Genomic DNA, 21,637 nt, shown 5'->3' on the forward strand with positions numbered 1-21,637 from the left:
CTGCCTCGTTGGATGCACATCTCTGTCCAAGGAATCTGAGACTATTGCAAGCACTGAGCCCAGGACAGGAGCCAGCCTGCCCTGGTGGCTCTTCAGGAGGACATAGGCGGTCCTCAGCATCCATTCTCCCACTCAACCTATCAGTCCGGATTGTATGAGAGCTGAGATTCATGGCACATGGGCCAGTTCTCTGAAATTGCAGGCTGCCATCCCTTAGGACAGTTTCCACATACTGGATGGAACCTCATGCACTCATGGGAAGGTGAGACGCTTGGAAATCTCACAGCTAATTAAGAACCACCTGCCAATATCTCAGTGACAGTGGGGAAAATTAAAGTGTCCACAAGTTTCACAAAGAGCAGCAGGTTGACCAGCCTGTCTGAAGAAGGGTGGGTGGGAGAGAAAAGCCCGAGTCGGGTGGCCGAGGACTCACCTGGCTGGATTGTGGACTGAGGCCAAGCAGCTGAGAGAAAGAAACAAGAGTCAGACACAGCACACAGGTGCCCCAAGTGGACCAAAATTTGAAGAAACTCAGTGTATACCACCTGAGATCACACTTCCACATGCCTTTGGGTGGACAGAGCCAGAGCCCGCCCTGAATCCCTCAGTCCTCTGGGAGCCCCACCCTCCCATTGCTTGCCTTGCTGAGCCTTAGTACTACTGTTCCAGGAGGAGGAATAGCCCTGCCAGGTCCAGCACATACTATCAAAGACATAGCGTTCCCTCTGTACAGGAGCAACAAGAATGATTCAGGGCAGTTCGTTTAGAAGGACCCAAATTCCACCAGCCCAGGTGCAATGCTCACAGGCTTCACAAGCTTTCTTGAACTTTCTGCAGTGGGTCAGGCTCACACTCCACATTTACATCAGACTCATTAGCTTTCCATGTTCCAGCAACCTGCCATTCCCTACAGAGTAGCTCACTTCCGAACTGCTCTTTATAGCCCTCCCAAATTCACAGTGTAGACTGCAATCCTGTTTTCTGAGTCAGCTTCATGGAGGACCCAGAGGAATACAACCATGAAGGAGGGAAGGTGGTTTATTTTCCAACTGTGTTCCCAAAAGTTGTGCCTTGATCATCAGGCCCTGGGAAGAGGGGTGTGGGCAGAATACATGATCCTACCAAGAAGGAAGAGACCCATTTTTTCTGTTCAGTGAACAGTGGATGGCCCTTTCCCCCAGTATGCCGTGTTGCCACCAAGTGATATTGATTCTTTTCTGTTGGCCAAATAGGGAGGACAGTGACCCAACACTTTCCTTTCCATTGCACTCAGTAGCCAGCTGCTACCAGGAAACCTTGGGATTCATGGAATACCTCAGAGAGCGTTGGATGTGGGTCTTATCGAGGGCAGTGTGTTTCTTCCCATTGAAGATAATCTCAGAGAGAGATAATGGTATATTTCATCCCCACATGGTGTCATGAGCAGATGACACCTGCATCTTTTCCATGGCTCTAGTTGTGGGAGTTCTAGCCATTGTGAGGGCAGCTTCACAGGTAGGACTCATGCCCAGAGCATCACATGTCATCCAGCACAATTGACCCTGAGCCTTGACCAAACTGGGCACTTCCAGGGACTGACATGGCCCAGCCACAGCCCAGCTGCCTACAGACCACATTGGCATCATTGGAGTCCCAGCTGTCATCACACATGGTGCCCCAGGAGCCTCAGTACAAGACCTCCACACGGCCCTGACAATAGTCACCTCCATTCACCAGCCTCAGTTTCAAACCTGACTCAGCTCCTGAGGGATAAAGAACAGAAATCCCTCACCGAGTGTATCTCAAGGTCATAAGTTAAAAGCATTTGTAAGACTCAGTGACTTCTTTCTGGGTTATGTCCCCTGGACAGGTTATGACTTTTCAGCATGCCCAGTGGTTAATCTTCAGCACAAGTAAAAGAGCAGAGATATCCTAATCAGCTCAAGGCTGAGGATGCTCCACTGTAAAGAAGCACCCCATCACCTGGATGAAGGTGGGGGGGGGTGGACAAGCCTAATCCACCCTGGGCACACCCATCTTGGAGCTCTACAGCTACTGGGGCATGCCAAGACCCGTGCATGAATGGGCAACTTATTGCCTTCTGTGGCATCCTGACTTGTTTCTGCCAACATCTCAGGAAGTGATGCACCTTGGGAAGAAAGGTGCCAGTCCAGCACATGGCTCTCCTCTTTTCAGGGCTCTATGTCATGGCCTGGGAGCCACAAGACCTGCATGGTCCCACAGTCCTAGAGAGGCCCCCAGAACTTACACTGAACACTGTGGGGAAGATCTTTGTAATAAGCCCAGGATCTCAGTGGAATTAGTGGGTCATGCTCTAAGATCAGATCCAGGATCTGATCTTCAGAGACTTCTCTCTCTATTCCCAGCTCTACAACCACACACACACAGGGACAAGGATAAGGAAAGACACACCCTGAGATGCCTCCTGTCACTTGCAAACCCAAACTTTATTTAGAAGCTGAGAATGATCCTTGGGTGGTAGATTGAAATATTTATCTATATCTGTTGTTGATATAAAGGTAATGACTAGAGTTAGACATCATGGAAAACAGCTTTTGAAACTGTTTTCTGCAGGGTCACATGGCATCTTCCTTTGTGCTGTATGTATACAACACCCTTTTAACCCATCCCCTAGACATCTCCCTGTATAAGGGTGAAACCCATGTATACAGTTGGTATAATTACCTTCAGAGGGAGAACCAAATAAAATTATTCATTACCTATTGCACTAGTAGCCATAGTATCCTCTATAGTGCTATCTGCATAGACAAATTGTAGAAGGACAGGGAAAAAAACAGAAAATGTAAAGTTAGGTCCCCTCTGAGGAGATTCAAGGACTGAAATTAAAGTAGAATCTGCTAAGAGATATCATTTCTGACTTGGATTTTATCTTGTTATATAACTTTAGAAAAGGGAACAGACCATGCCAACCTCAAATTCTTTCATTCTATAAGGCTATTTTAGGGGAATATCTCTTTACCAACCTACTGACCTTGATACTCACCATCTCACATGTGACCAGTGCAGAGTTCTACGAATAGATGGGAAAATAACTTTTCTAATCTTTATCCTTCCAATTGATTTCTCTTGTCTAATTGCATTGGCTAGTATCTCTAGTACACTGTTAAATGACAAGAGGCCTGAATGCCATCCTTGCCTTTTTACTTTAGTGAAAATGCTTCTAATGTTTACCCATTAAGTAATATTATGGCTTTAAAACTATTATTTTCAAATTGCTTCAAGAAACTGTGCTCTTTGCCCCAGTTCCCAGTAAGAGGCTACTGGGTGTTGGGGCTTGAAGAGGAGATGACCTGAAGGCTCCTCTTAGTCCACTGTCACCAGAGCATTCATTGTATGTCTGAATGCCCTGCTGGGCTTCTACATGAGGTTTTTTGGGGTGGGGGGGGAATCTGGAGGAAGTATGTCTCCCACCTCCACCCCACAGTTGAGGTTCTGCAAGAGTAGTTCTAGGTAAGACCTATCTGGAGTCCTCTGTCATAGTTAGATAGCCAAGCCCCTGAGCCCTTCACTTGCACCCTGGATGGACTAGTTGTGCAAAAGAACTTGTCAGGCCCAGCTATAACTCCTAATACATAGCAGGGCTCTCATGGGAAGCTACTGTAGAGAGGAGTAGACTCTCCTCTTATAGCTGTTGCAAATAAGAATCTTGGGAGAGACATGGTCAAATTATAATAAAGTCAGTCTCATCCTTAGCTCTAGTGACATCCGTGTCCTTAATCACAGGGAATAGAAAATGGTCAAGTCAGACATCACCCCATGGGCTTTAGGGACAGGAAAGCATAACAGCTAAGGAACAGAAATGCCTGACATGTGTACCATTAAGATTCCCAAATAATCCATGCTGACTTCTGGTCAGGGGCCTTCATGGGAAGGCTATCCTTCTCTTGTCCTAGGGTCAAAGTTTCCCATGGGATATAGGCAGTGAATTTCCCCCCCAAAGCTCAGGTTGCCAAAAACTTGAGCTGTATTGACTACCTCTTGGCTCTCTCATTGGCAGTGCCCCCAGGGGGTGGGGGATGCATGGGACCTCTGATGCATCTGCCTTTCCAGGTCCTGCAGCCAGAGACCCAGCACCCCAGTCTGTCCAGGCAACAGCATGCAGTGGTGAGGACCACAAGGGTAGGCACTGAGCATGAGCTCCCCCCTAAAGCCTGGACACCAAGCTCGAACTTGGAACTCCCTAGAAGTAGCTGTGCAGGTCTATCCCTTCCCAGTCTCAGGGACATGGCCCATGGAAGGGTTACCCATTTAGGCCTGAGGCCTTGTTCAGAGGTTCCCTCTTGGGAACTGAGAACCCCTATCTCTTAAACCTTTTGTACCTCTTCTGGATCAGAGATGACCTCACGAGTTCAGGTAATTAGGCCATAAGGATCCCACATAAATGCAATGTTACCTTCTGCCTCAGTGGTTGCCAGAGATGCCTCTGTGGGAGACAAAGGAGCTACCGAGTGGAGGACGGAAGAGGTCATTCGACGCTGGCTCTCATTTGAGAAGAGCTAGCCTTCTGCTTCCTCATCTCCGAAACAAGGGCTGGATGCAGTGACCCTACCCACTGCTAAAAGTCTGTGTTTCTTACTTACAAGACAGAGTTCATCTCTCTGCCATTTTGCCAGCCCTTGTGTAATGCTGGAATGCCACCAGAGATGTTTTTTGCTCCTGCCATCAACCTCCCACCCCTCTGCATCCGATGTCTCCAACAAAAAATCACCCCATTGATGAACAGCCCCACCTGATTAACAAACTCACATTTCAAATCCCAACTTCTTATTTCTATAACTTATCTACCCCCTCAGATGAGAAATATCTACCATTGCTGAGAATTCCTGGAAGGTGGCCCCAACTAAGAAGAAAGGCAGTTTTCAAGGATGCATCCCCAAATGCTAAAATAAACCCACTCCAAAGTGATTGCTTGGAGGGCCATACTCTCTGGCAGAAGCCATTCTCATGTCATAGTTGGATTATCAGGGTCACATCCCATGCATGGTGGCACGTGCACATACCAATCCACAGAGCAAATGCCAGAGGTCTCTCTAAAGATGGACAACTCAACTAGGAAACCCCTTTTGGGGGACACAATGATTGTTATCTTCAGAGTTTCTTTGTGGATTAAAAAGACCTCTTGGTATGTGACCACCAACCAACCCTCTGTGACCAAAGGAGAAAGTCAGCATTGGGTTTCCCTAGGTTGGGTCAGGAAGAATTTCTGTCTCCCATTGCAGGTGTATCTATCTCTAGCAGGTCATTTAATCCCCAATAAAGAGAACATACTGTTTACTTCTCTGTTTGATTTAGATTTAAGTTTTAAAGACCAGACTTCTCTGGTCCTTCTCTCCTGACTGCAAAAGGAGGAGAAAATGCCATGTAGAAAGGTATTTTGTCACCCCAGGGCAGGATCCTCAGAACGACACCACTGGGTGAAGGCACTGGCCAACTCTGGAGGAGGCCGAGGTTGAAAGCCACTTCCACCACTTCCCCGGCTTTAGGACTCCAGGCAAGCTACTTGCCCTCTCTGAGCCTCCATTTATCTGAAAAGGGACCTGCCCTCTAACATCAGATAAGACATGACCTAGAGGGGCGCCTGGGTGGTTCAGCTGGTTAAGCGAGCGCCTTCGGCTCAGGTCATGGTCCCAGAGTCCGGGGATCGAGTCCCGCATTGGGCTCCCAGCTCCATGGGGAGTCTGCTTCTCCCTCTGACCTTCTCGGCTCTCATGCTCTCTCCCACTGTCTCTCTCTTAAATAGATAAATAAAATCTTTAAAAAAAAAAAAAAGACATGACCTAGAGTAAAGCAGGTAAAATACAAAGCACTGTCCACATGCAAGGGGATGTTAGATCAGCAGGAGCCCCTATTGTCCAAGTGGCACGGTTAAGGTGAGGTCAGCTCTACCTGAGCACACGACTCCGGCATCTTCCCTGTGGCCACGTTTGTGTTTGTACCACCCGCTGTGGGAGCAGCTTGACAGGTAGGGCTCCCATCCTGAGCAGTATACAAAGCCCAAGAGAATGTTCCCCGAGCCCTGACCAAAGTGGGCCCCGCCTGGTGCCGACACTGCAAGGCCACAGCCGAGCTGCCGACACACAACTTCTGCATCCTGCATGTCACAGTAGTCATCACACACGGTGCCCCAGTAGCCGTGGTACAAGACCTCCACACGACCCTGACACCGGTCACTTCCATTCACCAGCCTCAGAGGCAAACCTGCATTGACACAATGGAAAGCCCTCATCCACTCTCTTTGCCTCCCTGGTTGTCACTCACCAACACCCCCTGGTCTCCTCCTTCCTCTCACCACTGCCCCATCTCCTTCACCTGTTTTCTCCCCTCCACACCTTAAACGTTGCTGCTCTGCCAAGCACTGTCTTAGGTCTCTTCTCACGCTGTCTTCCCTCTGAAAGAGCTCATGTACTCTGAGAACTTTCTAGAAGGAAGACCCCAAAATCCATCTCTCCCATGCTGATCAGCCCTTATAACCCCAGCCAAGCCCTAGACCAACATTTCCAGTGGCCTCCTGAACATCCACCCCATGTCCCAAACCCAACACAGTCTCTTTCTTCCAGTTGAATCAACAGTGTCACCATGCTCCACAAGAAACGTGTTGGGAATCTGGTTGTTATATTTGATTCCTCCCCTTCTGTACCTCTTATATCTAACTTATCAACAAGGTTGTCTTTCTTTTTATTCACACCACCATTTTGCTAGATTAGATCTTCCTATTCTTGAACCTGGCCTACTCCAGGGGCCTGCCTGTGGATCTCCCTTTCCCTGCCCCTCCCTCTGTAATCCATCCACATTGGTGGATTCAATAAGCATTTATGGAATGTTTACTCTGTGCCCACTCCTCTGCTGACAGGATTTACCTCTCTCCCCTAGAATGTCCCAAGTTTTACCTTATAAAATGCGGATACGTTCAACACACTTCCCTACTCAAAAGGCCTCAATGTACTTTCCACTGCCATCAGGGTCCAGTCCTCAGGACTCATCCAAGAGTGGGCCTCAACTCACCTTTCAAGCCTCCTGTGAGGGCTGACAGAGCCTGAGTGCCACCATAATGGGCACCATGTTCCTGCCTGACACGAGCCCGCTAAACCACCTGCACTAATTACGCAAGCAAAACAGGGAACGGGTCTCAAGAGATCCAGCCCAACATCCTGACAGTATGAGGTGAGTCCTAGGTATGGTTTTTCAGTGGTTAGTTTGAATTTATGAGAAATCTATGGTCAGGGAGTGACCAGAGAGGTTGGAATGAGATGTAAGATGAGGGGGCAGGTGGTTTCTGTGGTTGTTGTAAGGTTGTTGTAATGAAAAGCCAAGTGGGCTCTTTCTAGGGTGCTCCGAAGGTGCACTGCAGGCCTCCTCAGCCCTTCCTGCTGTCCTCTTTGGTCACTCCTGTGAATGTCCCTGCAGAAGAGCTCTCAGTCTCCCTGCATCAACCTGCCCTTTGCTGGGTGTCAATTACCAGAAATCTCTGTTAAAGCCCCTCCCAGGTCACTTCTGGACTCTCAGAGCATGCTCTGAATGGGCAGGGATTAGCCTCAACAGAGCCAAGAATTCCATGTCGGGGTCCACTGTCCTAAGAGAGCATATCAAGGTCTGACATATCAAATTCAGCGCAAAGTGTGTGGATTCCCTCAGAGGATGAGGAGAGATGGATAGATTTAGTAAGAATAGTGGACAGAGGCAAAGGTGCCTGTTCTGAGTTCAAATTTCTGCCCAGACACTTAGTCACCCGTGACCTTGGACATATAGCTGTTTACAACTGACCTAACTATGCCACAGTTTCCCCATCTGCAACGTGGAGGTAATAATACTGCTTACCTAAAAATGTTGGAAAGATTTCATGACCATAGTGCTTACTATGTGCATTCATTGAACCCTTATTATGCACCAAGCAGTATATTAAATGATTTTTTTCTACATTAACTTATTTGGTATATGAAAATAATTTTGTGCAGGGTACACAGCAAATGTTTGTGGGATGTTAGCCATCTTCCAGATAACTGTCACTAATGGTAAGAAGAGGCACTGGCTTTTTATCATCCATGTCTCCTGACACAACGCTGAAGCTAATCCCATGCACCAAATGATTGAAAGGCAGAGAGAAGAAGGAAGGAAAATGACAGATTAGACTGGCTAAGTGTGCATCTCGGACATGCCTAGGGTCTCAGCATCATCTGACCCCTTCCTTCCCATCCCTGCGTTCCAAAGGGCAGGCATTTGTTCTGTGGCCAAAACTGTATTCAACCTCAACAAGCCAACAACAACAGCAGAACTGACTGGCCTTGACAGTAAGCAAAACTCTAGGAAGACAAGTAAAGAAAAAAAAGTCTTCCCATAGTCTGTAGTTGAGGAACTCCCCAGACCTAGAAAGAAAACAAATTCATCTTGGAATGGAGGTTCCACTCTTTGTAAATGATCTACAGTCACAGAAATTGGCTTGAGCATCACCTTACAATTGTGCCAGGGGGCATGGTGGCTCACTCTTGGGTCTGTGCCTCCTGTATTCTTGCAAAGTGTTCTGGATTTTGCAATAGTAGATTACAAGTGGGTTGGATGTGGGGTGTTGAATAATTTTAGATGTAATAAAGTACATGTCTTTTTACTCTGTCCCCTAATGCTACAATTTATAGTTACAGGATGTAATCTGTGCTCAGAAGAAGGGCAGGACAAGAAAAGGCAGTTCAGACTGGTTGTCAAGGACTCTGGATGCCAGTTGAATCCTCACTCTGGTCTGAAATTTGAGTGGAGTTAGTATTTGGAATAGCCACACAGAGGCTCCCTAAATAAGTACATGTTTTATTGTCCGATATCCTGTGCCTTCTGATCCATATCCTGAGAAACTTCTAATGTAATTTGAACAAAGCCAACATGCAGAGGGCCCTGGGTCTTTACTATCCGTGAGACCACTCTAAAGCACTCTAAGCCCCTCCACTTCAAGTTAACCCTTAGGACACCTTCAAGGTCCATCAGACTCAATTTTATTTCTTGAGTTTCTTTTTCCAGCAGGTCTCACTCTGTGAGGATTGATATTTCATGACTCTTATATGTTTCAAAAGGTCTTCCAAAGAACAAAAAGAATATTCATTTGTGTAAAGAAAATAGAATAAAAATCATTATATCTTATAGTCACTGTATGGATTCATTGGATCCTTCTATAAATCCAAAATACATTACAAGCTCTTAATGATCCCGTTTTTCCTATAGCTTGAAATAATGTGCTATTTCATCATTCAAGGAATTGGTCCATCATTACTCATTAATTATTAACTATCACTAAAAAAGAGTTATATAATAAGACAGTGAGAGAATGGTAGCATTATCTAGAAGAAAGATGAAGTGGTAAGATAGGTCATCATTCTTCAGTGCCCCAAATACCACATTCCCTTTCAAGAAGGTATTTTTTAAAAAGACTGGAGGCACTGTCTTTGTAAGATGCTTTCAGCGTTCATTGACTGTGGTTAAGAACTTAGACGTTTTCATTGTCTATTACCAGCAGCAAAGAGAAGAAAATTGACATTGAAGATGTTTCATAATAACTAGATGAATCAGAAGAGGAATGTAAAGAGATAGAGAGTAGCCCCGTAGATGCTAACAATAATTGTGAAATTGCTTGTACATCTGAAATCTCAGATTCTGGGCCTTCAATTGATAATATCCTAGATGAATTTCCTCAAATTCAAAAATAAAGGAGTCAGTAATATAATTTTAAGTACAAAAATAAAATATACTGCTCCCAGAGTGCCTGAGGGGCTCAGTTGATTAAGCATCTGACTCTTGATGTCAGCTCAGTTCATGATCTCAGAGTCATGAGATTAAGCCCCACATCAGGCTCCAAGATGGGCATGGAGCCTGGTTAAGATTCTCTCTCTCCCTCCCCTTCTGCCCCTCCTCTCTCTCTCTCTTTTTCTCTTTCCCCTCTCTAAAAATTAAATAAATAAATAAATGAATAAATAGTGCTCTCAACCACTTCAATGGAAAGGATTTCATTGGTGATTTTTTGCAGCAAGATCTCAGACTATCTCCTTTTGCTAAAAGGACATATGATGTTAACTTTTATTTTTTCTAATGCTTATATACCAAAATCTACTTGCTAAAGGGGGATTGCTAGGTTTAAATTCTTATTAAAAATTCCAATGAGGTTGTTTTCATGATCCCTTTTTTCTTACTTCCTGGTATAAGGAAAGTTAAGGCATCCAACAAACTCAGATTCCTTGTAAATGTGAGTCCCGCCAGGAGCAACAGTCAGAGGTTCATAGGTTGGAATCTCTCTGGTAAAACCAAGAGGTCAATAAGGGGACTTGCTGCCAGAGATCTATGCCATTTGTCTCAACACCTTGAATTTGGGGTCCACAATGCACTTCCCAGATGCCCTGCTTCATGTTGTTGATGGCCCAGTAAGAGGGCAAGTAAAGACATGTGGCTGCACATACGTGAGGATGATGAAGCAATATGAGATAGAAACAGACAGCAAGAACATTCTTCCAACACAGGCCACAAACCTAGGAAATATCTGCATCAGAACATCCCCCCCCTAATTTCTGACCATGATCATACAATTTCCAACACTCACTGTCTTAAGTGCTTCACCCACATTGTCCCTCTTGGTCCTCATGGCAACCCATAAAAGTGGGTTTCCCTCCTCTTACACAGAAGTAAACTGAAGCACTTGGAGGTAAAATAAGTTGGCCAAGGTACTATTCTTATTTCCATTTCCCAGATAGAGAAATCAGTTTGGAGAACAGGGGTCACTGCTATTACTACTCTGCCCTGAGCCATGTAATACCCATTATCTCCTGGAGCCCACCACCACCACTCCTCAGCAAGCAGATGACCCTGGGGTCTTCCCCATGGCCATAGGTAGGATTCATTTCCTGAACAGCACACGTCATCCAGGACAGTCTGTCCTGAGTTCTGACAAACTGTGACTTCCTCGGATCCTATTCAAGGGCTTTCCATGTATCATCCTAGTTAATCCTCAAAATAACCCATGGGAAAACCAAGGCTCAGGAAGGTGACCCAAGACCAACCGACTGGTAAGTGATAAGGAGCAGGACTTTGTGCTGAGGCCATTGCTGTTAACCATTTCACAGTTTGGTAGATATATATTTAACATTTGACCTGTGTGGCCCAATCATAAGGTCTGCCATCTTGCACAAGCAAGCACACTCATGCACACACAGGACTGTAATAAGACCAAGAAATGGCAGAAGAAGTTAGCACTTAAAGCATCAATGGAGGTAGAGGTTTCCACTGTTCTCCCAATACTTGATAAAAATCTAGGAAAGAAGAGGAATAGTAACTGATTATACCCAGAGAGCTTTAGTTAAATGCTCCTGTCCCCACCTGCCTTCACTGTCCTGCTGAGGGGTTGCAAACCCCCCTTGGGGACACCCTGGGAGACAGAGACTTAGGAAAGAGGTGTGGCTGGGCACTGGCTGGCATGGAGACTCCAGGCCTGTCTTCTGGTCTGTGTGGAACCTTGTGAGGAAGGGGCTGAGGGCCCAGGTGGACCCCATCAGAAGAGGACCTTCCTTGTCCTACATCTAAGACCCAGCAAGATTGTCAGCAGCAGTCCCTCATAGGCCCTTGGGGGTAGGCGTGGGCCCCACAACCACCGAGAGTTTAGAGTTACCTGTTGATGTCTGTGTCATCTCAGAAGTGGTTTCTGCGATGTTTGTCCTTGATCTTGCTGAGACAGACAAAGAAAAGGGGCCAAATGAGAGCTCTTCTGAAAACAAGCATTAGATCTGACCACCTAGCTATTTCAAGCAGGGGAGGGGGCTGTGTCAGACTTGACTTTGGAGGGTTATCTGGGCCTCATTCATTAAATAATTCACTCATCAGGTATGGATTAATCCCTGACTGCGCAGGAGACACTGCCCTGAGAGTCAGGGAGGAGGGAGGGATCCATCAGCGAGGCAAGGCTCAGTCCTCTGGAGCTCAGAGGTGACTCGGCAGCCGGACTTGGTAGCCAGTACTCTGGTCTTGCCCTGGCAGGAGCACGGAGTAAAGGGGCCGGGAATCTCAAAGGGAGCGAGTCATAGGCTTAGAAGAGAAGCAGGAGGATTCCAGACAGGGTCAGATACTTCCTCTAGACTTGAAAGAAGGCATACACATATGTCAAGAAAAAAATGGAGCAAAAGGATTGTCAAATAAAATACAGGATGCCCAGTTACATTGGGATTTCAAATAAACAAGGATATGTCTTAATATAAATATATCCCAAATATTCTATGGGACATATTATACTAAAAAAAAAATCTTTTTATTTGAATCTCAGGTAAACAATGAATACTTCTTTAGTATAAGTATGTCCCAAATATATTTGCTTGAGACACACTTACATACAGACACGCAAAACAAAAACTTCTTTTTCTTTATAAATCTGAAGTTCATATTGAACTGGGTGCGTTGTATTTTTATTTGCAGTACCTGAATATTCTGGCAGAGATGCATCCAGTAGGTGGCAGTAAACAAGAAGTTCCCTTCACTGACCTTTATTTAAGCCCCTCGCCGGTCAACTAATGCCCTCCATCCTCCCTGTAAACCTACTGACCACGAGCGCTGCTAGGCTGTTTTCTAGCCTAATTGGCAACTTCCATTCCAACCAGCTTCATTGTACAATGAGCTAGAGGCAGGTATGAGTCCTGAATTTGCTTATGACAGCTGTCCTTGGCATTAAAATCAGTTAAATATTAAGTAAGTCAAAGAAATGTGGGCTAAAAAAAGAAAGATGGCTTTCTATACAAATAAGGCTGAATGCTTTGCAAATAAAACCCAGTTGCTAAAAAAGAAACCAGGCAGGTGGGACAGGGAAGAGTGCCAGAAAAACCTACAACAGACCTTCGGGGCTCACACCCCTTTGCAAGTGTCTTTCGTTTCACGCTCCCCTTTGGAGAAGCAAAACCTAGAAATTACAGATATGCCACATGGATATGCCTTATGTAAGAGAGACATTGCAGAACCACAGAAGATCCCTCCTGGGAGAAAATCCTACAGCAACAAACTGGTTACTCAAAGTGTATTGATGTGTCTTCAGTTAAAACAAAACATTTAAAATCTGTATGTATCATAGTTTATGGTTCCCCATTTTAAATGACATTTTTGAATAACCAGCAAACTACCTTTCCCAGTCACTTTAGAAATAGTTATTTTAGGGACGCCTGGGTGGCTCAGTCAGTTAAGTATCCGACTCTTGATTTCAGCTCAGGTCATGATCTCGGGGTCCTGGGATCGAGCCCATCACGCTCTGCACTGCACTGGGCATGGAGCCTGCTTGAGATTCTCTCTCTTTCTGCCCCTCTCCGCCCCCCTCCTCGCCCCAGCTCCACACTCTCTTCTCTCTCTCTCTCTTTCTTAAAACAAAAAAAAAGGGGGGCGGGTATTTCAGAGCAGCTGTTCTCCAAGTGGGGGCCATGAATCAGCAGCAGCAGTCATCACACAGAACTTCTTAAAACTGCAGATCCTTAGGGCTCCTTTAGACTTTTACGAATCAGGAGCTCTGGAGGCGGGGCCCAAATGTGGGTTGTAACAAGCACTCCAGGTGATTCTTTTCTTTTTTAGGACTTTATTTATTTATTTGACAGACAGAGATCACAAGTAGGCAGAGAGGCAGGCAGAGAGAGAGAGGAAGGGAAGCAGGCTTCCTGCTGAGCAGACAGCCTGATGCGGGCCTCGATCCCAGGACCCTGAGATCATGACCTGAGCCGGAGACAGAGGCCCAACCCACTGAGCCACCAGGTGCCCCGCTCCAGGTGATTCTGATACGTTTGAAAACCACTGAGTTGCAGCCTATGTAAGGGAAATGTAACAGCAGTTTCAAGAGACAGGTGAGATACACTTCCTTCAACAACCGCTTACAGAGATCCTACAGGATGCTGGACGCCTCAGGTAGGGGGAGATCTGACACGGCACGGTGCCTCCACCATCCTTCGTCCTTCGCGAGTTTGCTCTAGTGGGTGACATGGCCACGTAACCAGCTGGAGGGCAAGGGACTTCGGTTGACGGGTGCCCAGGGTCTGGTGGAGATCGTATGTGGTTCCCTGGTACTACTCCAGGAACTACAAGCAGATGTGAGCCAGGCAGGGGGGACGACGGGGCTTACAGTGGGCTCTGAGGAAGTTGGGACACTATGAATAAAGGCTCCTTCCAAACAGTCTTACAAGAATAAAAGTACAGGGCCACCTGGCTGGCTCAGTTGGTAGAGCATCTAACTCTTGATCCCAGAGCTGTGAGGTCAAGCCCCCACATTGGGCATGGATCCCACTTTAAAAATATAAAAGAAAGAATAAAAAGAATAAAAACACAAACTCCATGCAAAGCTTCTTGGCAGTCTCCTGCAGAGGAAGAGCTCGATGAACCAGCTTTCTGGATGGAAGGACTGAATACAGAAATGTCAGTCACTGTAAACCAACCCACAGGCTTACTATAATTCCTGTTCGAAGGTTTTTCTTTGATTGAGTGGTTCTTTAAAAAAGGGTGCCAAAGTTCTTTAGGAAAAATTAACAGGCTAAAGATAAGTTCTTGAAAAGGATTAGATTCTGACAGAGCGAAGTGGGACTTGTACACCCAGGACTTGGGACAGGGGTCCACGGGTTCAAATTCTAGCTCTGCTGTTCATTCTTTCTCTAAAGCCGAACAAGTCATTAACCTCACTCGGCCTCAATCTCCTTATCTGTAAAAGGGTAAGTACACGAACTACTTCATAGGGTTATTGTGAAGACAAAACCAAGACAAAAAATACATCAAGTGTTTAAGATAGTGTCTCTCATGTAGCTGGCATTCAAAAAAAAATCATTAGCTCAAAAATATTCAAAATAAAGCAATGTGAGTTAAAATATAGAGAAAAGGGTGCCTGGGTGATTCAGTTGGTTAAGCATCCAACTCTTGACTTAATCTCAGGGTCCTGAGATGAGCCCTACATCAGGGTCCATGTTGTGCATGGAGCCTCCTTAAGATTCTCTCTCTCCCTCTCCCTCTGCCCCTTCCCACCCCTGCTTGCATCTCTATTATATATGTGTGTGTGTATGTTATTATATATATATGTATAATTTTAAAGACTGACACCGCACCAAAAAGCAAAATAATTTTTAGAGCTAAAAAACTAGGTATTTAAACACACAAAATTAAGAAATTAGTTAAATGTTTATCTGATTTCTGTAAGAAATGTCTAGATTTAAAATCAGTAGGAAATCACAAAAGAAAACAGCAAGAAATTTAATTACACAAAAAATAAAAAATACTTGTTCAGGAAAAAAATCAAAATCCAAAATTAAAGGCAAATAAAAAACTGAGAAAATATCTGTCATCAATATAATGGACAAAGTATTCATGATCAATTCATATAGAAAGTTTAGGTAAATTGACAAGGAAGACACCAACTTTCAAAAATATTGGACAATACTTTTTAAATATACAGACAATCAAGGAAAGAGAACATAAATGGCTTGAAAATGCTCACCCTCACTGTAAGCGAAGAAATGCAAACTGAAATAACTCTATACCACTTTCATTCAGCAACTCAGCCAAGATTTTTGAGCTATAATATTCAGATCTAGACAAAGTGTAGAAAAATTGCCACTTTTGTTTTTTACCCATAGGGGAAAGAATGGGTACACGTCTGGGAAAATAATTTATCAATATGTTTTAGAAGCCTTAGAAGTAATCAACTCTTTGACTCTGTAATGCCGCTTCAAATGATATAGACAAAGGAGGGGCGTCTGGGTAGCTCAGTTGGTTAAGCGTCTGCCTTTCACTCAGGACACAACTGGATCCCCAGGTTCTGGGATTGAGCCCCACCTCAGGCTCCCCACTCAGCCTGCTTCTCCCTCTCCTTCTGCCTCTCCTCATCCCCTCCCCTACTACCCCACTCATGCTCTCTCTCTCAAAGTAATGAAATCTTTAAAAAAAGAGAGAATATAGCCAAAGGAAATCTTCATAATTTCTACAATGTAAACAAAGATGTGTGGGTGTTGACAGTACTGCCCATTACATAAAGAACCTGAAAGGGGCACAAGAAAAAGGGAGGGGTTAGTAAAAAGGTACAAATTTCTGCTATGAGTAAGGTCTGAAAATCTAACGCAAACATGGTGGCTTACAGTCGATCATACTGTATTTCACAATTGAAATTTATTAAGGGAATAGAACTTAAAAGTTCTCATCAAAAAAATAAATAAAATGGAGAGAGATAAACCCGTGGGGTAATGCATGTGTTAACTCAGTGGGAAGCCTCTTTACACCAGATACTTCTGTCTAATCACCATGGGGTGCACTTCAAATATCCTATAACTTTATTGATAATCATACCTCATTAAAGCTGAAAAAATTTGAAAGATTTTATTTATTCATTTGAGAGAGAGAGAGAGCAGAAGCAGGGGGAGAGGCAGAGGGAAAGGGAGAAGCAGGCTCCCCACAGAGCTGGCAGCCTGACTCAGGGCTCCATCCCAGGACCTGGAGATCATGACCTGACCTGAAGGCAGATGCCCAACCGCCTGAGCCACCCAGGTGCCCCTAAAGCTGAAACTTTTAAAAAAGAAGAAAATCTAAAATGACCTCAATGTCCAAAAACTATGAATGGCATGTTAGAATGTTCAGAATATGAAGATAAATTATAGAAAAACTGTATGTTACACTATATCACACGTATCTTAAAAGGAACACATATTTTAACAACAGCCATCTCGAGTGATGGATTTGGGGTGTTATTACTTTTTCTTTCATTTTTCTCTAGTTCCTCCTTTTTCTGCACTGACCATGCATTAGGAGCTGTGATTTGAAGCAGAAGGTGGAGATGGGGTGGCAGGTTTTGTGGGGGGCGGAGTCTGTTCGGTGCAGAAGGAATTGGAGTTGCCCGCTGAAGGACAAGAACAAGGGTGAAAGGGACATTGAAGACCAAGGAAGAAAATGAAACCGATGGTAGAGAGCAGCAGAGAAGGAGGAAGGTCAAAGGGAAGAAGCAGAAGAGGAAGTGCTACTATTTTTGAGCAAGCTCTGTATTCCCGGCATGGAGCTAAGTGCGCGACATGTAGTACCCCACTTTACAAAATCTGTAACAGTACAAGTGTTGTGCACTTCTATTCTATAGCTGGAAATCCAAGACTTAGAAGGTAAAACAGCTTGTCAAAAGTCACACAGCTTACCAAGAAGGGAAACTCGTGTCTGAGGTCAAGAGCCCTGAGCAAGGGTGCCCCAGAACTCCGCTGTGTGCCTCCCCCAATTCAGATTAAAATGATGAGATTCCATTGCCATGTGTCAAAAAAGCAAAACACCTTGAAGTAATAATACACAGTAATGTGGGTAATATTGCTCCCCATAAACTATACACAAAGACACAGAAATCCTGCTCAGGACCGAGCCAGGGGACACGCCTTTGGAGACGGCTCATGGGCACAACGCTCTCTGGCTGAGCTGGCCCTGCACCAGGCATCCAGGTTACTACTCCCTTATGTTCAGTAGGAGCCAGGCACGCTGGAGGCTCTTGGCCACGCAAGGTGCTGTGCTGGGTACTAAATGAGCAAGACACAGTCCTTGCCCTCTATGGACCCCCAGCATAGCAGGATCCCTAGAAAAAATTCAAAGATAATCTGGTGCAAGAGTTAAGATGTCATGGGAGAATAAGAGTGATGACCATAGAATGACACTGTCTGTGCGTGTAGTATGTGTATCTATACCTGTCTGTGTTTTTGTGTGTGTCAGGGGTGTGTGTGTGTGTATGTTTTAAGATTTTATTTATTTATTTGGCAGAGTGAGAGACAGAGAGAGAGGGAACACAAGCAGGGGGAATAGGAGAGGGAGAAGCAGGCTTCCCACTGAGCAGGGAGCCCAAACGGGGCTCGATCCCAGGACGCTGGGACCGTGACCTGAGCCGAAGGCAGATGCTTAACGGACTGAGCCACCCAGGTGCCCCGTGTGTGTGTGTGTGTGTGTGTGTGTGTGTGTGTGTGTGTTGAGAGTGTATGTCAAGGAGGGAGAGATTCCTGGATGGGCAGTGTCCATGGTACTTAAAAAAAGACTGTTCCAGGTGAAGGGAACAGCATGAATGCAGGCAACAAGGCAAAGAGGCAGCACTACTGGAGTGGGGGAGGCAGGGAGTACAGACAGTTTGTACCAGACAGTGAGATCCAAGGTATCATGCAAAACAAATAAAATCTCGGGGTCAAAAACAGCGTGGAAGGAGTGGGAAACAGCCAGACAGGTGGGAGATGCCCAGCAAGATGTGGAGACACATGGGGCTGGAGAAGACAACTGAGCAGGACTGCGGGGTTCTGGATGCCAGGCCCCCCGACCTGGACTCAGTCTGACGCACCGCCATGAACTTTCTCCTCATTCTAGAACATCCAGCAGACTGAGATCAGGCTAAGTCCCAGGATACCCATGGGTGAGTTTGCATAATAAACATCTGCTGAAGAAGGGAGAGCTTCTCTGGAAGGTAGCCTGGTGGCCTGTTATTTAAATGATTCAGAAGTGCCTCCCCCCAGTCCAAATGCCACCCACATGAAACACATTCTCCCCACATCTGAATGTCCCTTCATTCGATTTCCTCCTTCTTATTTAAGGCATTAATCATTGCAAAACCCCTGCTAAGCTGTGGAAAAGGTGCGTACAAGGTTGAACAATCTGTTGGGAATTCATTTGTAAGCAATTGTTGCTTCCTCGTTTAGCAAATCATTGGCCTGCAAGAAATGGGACCCAAGGCCGTGATGTTAAAATTTTTCTTGGAATAACTTTGGAGTTAGCGACACGTTGTGGAGCTAATACAGAGAGAGAGCTCCCACACACACGGCCCCCGTTCCCGAGAGGGCATCCAGGGAGACCGTGATGCATTTCTCATGGTGCTGGACCAGCCCTCGGTCGTTCCCTACTCACGGAACTCCGTCTTTATGTGGATTTTACCAGCTTTTCCTTTTCCCGTTCTAGGATCCAATCCAAGACAACACCTCGCACTTGGGAAGTGAGGTTTGGGTACAACATTGGGACCCAGCGCAGTAACAGTGAGTGGCTCCCAGGCACCTTGTCTGTGCCAGACGCTGCTTGCTGACCTCATGTCCACACCACCAGGGAGGCTGGAACAAGGTCCCAGAAGAGATGAGCAAACGGAGGCTGGGAGGGGTCCCAGAGCCAGTAAGTGACAGCACCAAAGACGTGGCGAGAAGAGGCAGGGGCTCCACGGCTTGTCCGGCCCAGCACGGCCCTGGGGGCACTGAGCTTTTTCTCAAGGGCATGTGCAAGGAGCAGAGCTGAGGACCAAGCCAGCTGCCGTGGCCCTTCTGACGCCCAGCTCCCCCGCCCCCCCCTGGGGCTCCGGCGTGAGGCAAATGCCAAGGGTCATCTCCTCGGCTCTCTGCATGGAGCAACAGGGTCGTTGGGCCGAAACTGCTACCCGCGTGCCAGTGGACCAGCTCCAGGGTGGAATCCTGGCCCAGCCGCTCACTCTGGCCGACCTGGGACAAGCCACGCACCCTTCCTGGGGCTGTTGCCCGCATCTGCATGTGGAAGTGGTGACAACGAGCTCTGGGGTGGTCAGCGGATGGACACAGGAGGACGCAGGCACACGGTTCCGCTGGGCACTCCGGACAGAGGAAGCACTTTGGGGACGTCCGCTCCCTCCTCTAAACTGCAAGCGTGGGCACGCATGCGTGCGCGTGTGCGTGCGCATGCCCAGAACGTCGTGGGAAAACCACGCGTTCCCTCAATCCACGGCCGCTGCTGCCCTCACCCCCTCTGTAGATGAGAACGGGGCTGCTCGCACCCTGTCCCTCAGGGGCCAACTTAAATCCCACGTCACCTTTCAGAGCCAAAGCCAGCCCAGCGAATCCACATTGTAGAGATGAAAGCTAGAGCTAACTACCCTGCCTGGCCATTTTCAAGTATTTTGATGGAGACACAATTTCCAGCCCCCGGATGGCCCCCGAGCCGGTGCCCACTGGTGTCCCCCTGACAAGAGAAGAAGGTGGGCGTCCTCTGTCCACCCGCCCACCTGTGTCACCATGCCCGCAGCCCACATCTCACAGAGCAGACCCAGGCCCCATCACCTGCACCAGTGGGGGGAGGGGGTGTCCTTATGGGGTGCTGCGTTCATGAAGGCAATTTCCCAGACGAACCTGCATCTCCAGAGCTTCCCCAATAAAACCTGGGGGTAGGAGTGAGAGTTCTGGAAGTTCTCTAGAAATTAGGGTACTTTTGCCCTGTCTTCTGAAATTCATGAATGTAGCAAAAGGTGACACCAAAGAAAGCAGGAAGGAGGCAGAAGAGAAGAAGGAAGGAAGAAAGGAATGAAGGGAGGCAGAGGGAGAAGAGGAGGAGGGAAGGAAGAGAAAACAGAACGGAGGAACTGAGGCAGAGACAGAGACAGAAGGGGACAGACACAGATAGCTCACAGGCAGACTGGCTAGCCGGCCAGCTCACACAGTTTCTCCCTACATCGACACTGAGATGCCACAGCCACACTGACTTGCCAGTGCCTCTTTTGTGTACATTCAATACCTTCACACCCTAAGCTTCAGATCATTTATCTAAAGCAGACAGAGACAGGCACAAAGTTGGAGTCTTAATGATCTTGTCTGTGCTCAGCAACTTGACCTGAGTTTGCTTGGTAAATACTACCAAGCCATATACACCTGCGGAAAGAAACCAAGTAATGAGTGTTTTCGGGGGCCATCTTACTGCCCGTTTTAGAGTACACAGGCCACGTCCTTAACCAACAATGTCAAAGTTTTACAGTCCATTAATAGTTCACATGCACTTTTCCTTAACTTCAGGAATTTTTCTACGGCAAATCAATCATTTCCTTAGTTGAGCTACTCCTGGAAACATCGACATAATGACTGACTTTTTCTAACTATGACCATTGTATTTCTCAACCAAAACAGAACCAAAAAAAAAAAAAAAAAAAAACAAAGCCATTCCTTGTCAATACTTGCAATGACAATTATGAGCAAAGCATTGTCTCCTCTTTGGTACAAAACTCCCCTCACGATGGAAAGTCTAGCACCAGGGAATAAATAGATAGAACCCGCCATGACTTGGATTCGCAAGAGTGAAATTAACGAATGAAGAGTTAGATATATATACCTGCAGAAAGAACTGGATCCAGTAAAAGACATATTTCAAGGATGACTATGGAGATCCCCATTTTGCTGGGCCCTTCTCAATTAGAATAAAAATACCTTGACATTTATAGGTTCCTGCTGAAAGGAGGCGTGTCCCCCAGGGTGGTATATTTCTATTGCTGCCATAAATCAGCGTAAAGGAAGTGAGGACTTGACTTAACAGTCCATGGGGAAAGGGAAATTGAAGACCAAGGAAGAAAATGAAAATAATGGTAGAAAGCAGCAGAGAAGGAGGAAGGTCAAAGGGAAGAAGCAGAAGAGGAAGTGCTACTATTTTTGAGCAAGCTCTGTATTCCCGGCATGGAGCTAAGTGCGCGACATGTAGTACCCCACTTTACAAAATCTGTAACAGTACAAGTGTTGTGCACTTCTATTCTATAGCTGGAAATCCAAGACTTAGAAGGTAAAACAGCTTGTCAAAAGTCACACAGCTTACCAAGAAGGGAAACTCGTGTCTGAGGTCAAGAGCCCTGAGCAAGGGTGCCCCAGAACTCCGCTGTGTGCCTCCCCCA

The 21,637-nt window shown here is 46.2% G+C and overlaps 1 protein-coding gene across 4 annotated transcripts in view; it reads right to left on the bottom strand.

Moving 5' to 3' along the window:
* DMBT1 (deleted in malignant brain tumors 1) overlaps nucleotides 1-21,147 on the bottom strand; it is a 61,741-nt gene extending 40,594 nt beyond the window's left edge. For all 4 annotated transcript variants that reach the window (XM_080823378.1, XM_080823376.1, XM_080823377.1 and 1 more), the window contains exons 1-3: nucleotides 21,088-21,147; nucleotides 11,651-11,707; nucleotides 434-463 (exon numbers count right to left, since the gene is read on the bottom strand). In XM_080823378.1, coding sequence (XP_080679504.1) covers nucleotides 434-463; nucleotides 11,651-11,669 — 49 coding nt within the window. In that variant the 5' untranslated portion in view covers nucleotides 11,670-11,707; nucleotides 21,088-21,147. The remainder of the gene's footprint in view (nucleotides 1-433; nucleotides 464-11,650; nucleotides 11,708-21,087) is intronic.
* Between the last annotated feature and the right edge of the window lie 490 nt (nucleotides 21,148-21,637).

Source organism: Martes martes, assembly GCF_963455335.1.
Source record: "Martes martes genome assembly, chromosome: 14".
Lineage (NCBI taxonomy): Eukaryota > Metazoa > Chordata > Mammalia > Carnivora > Mustelidae > Martes > Martes martes.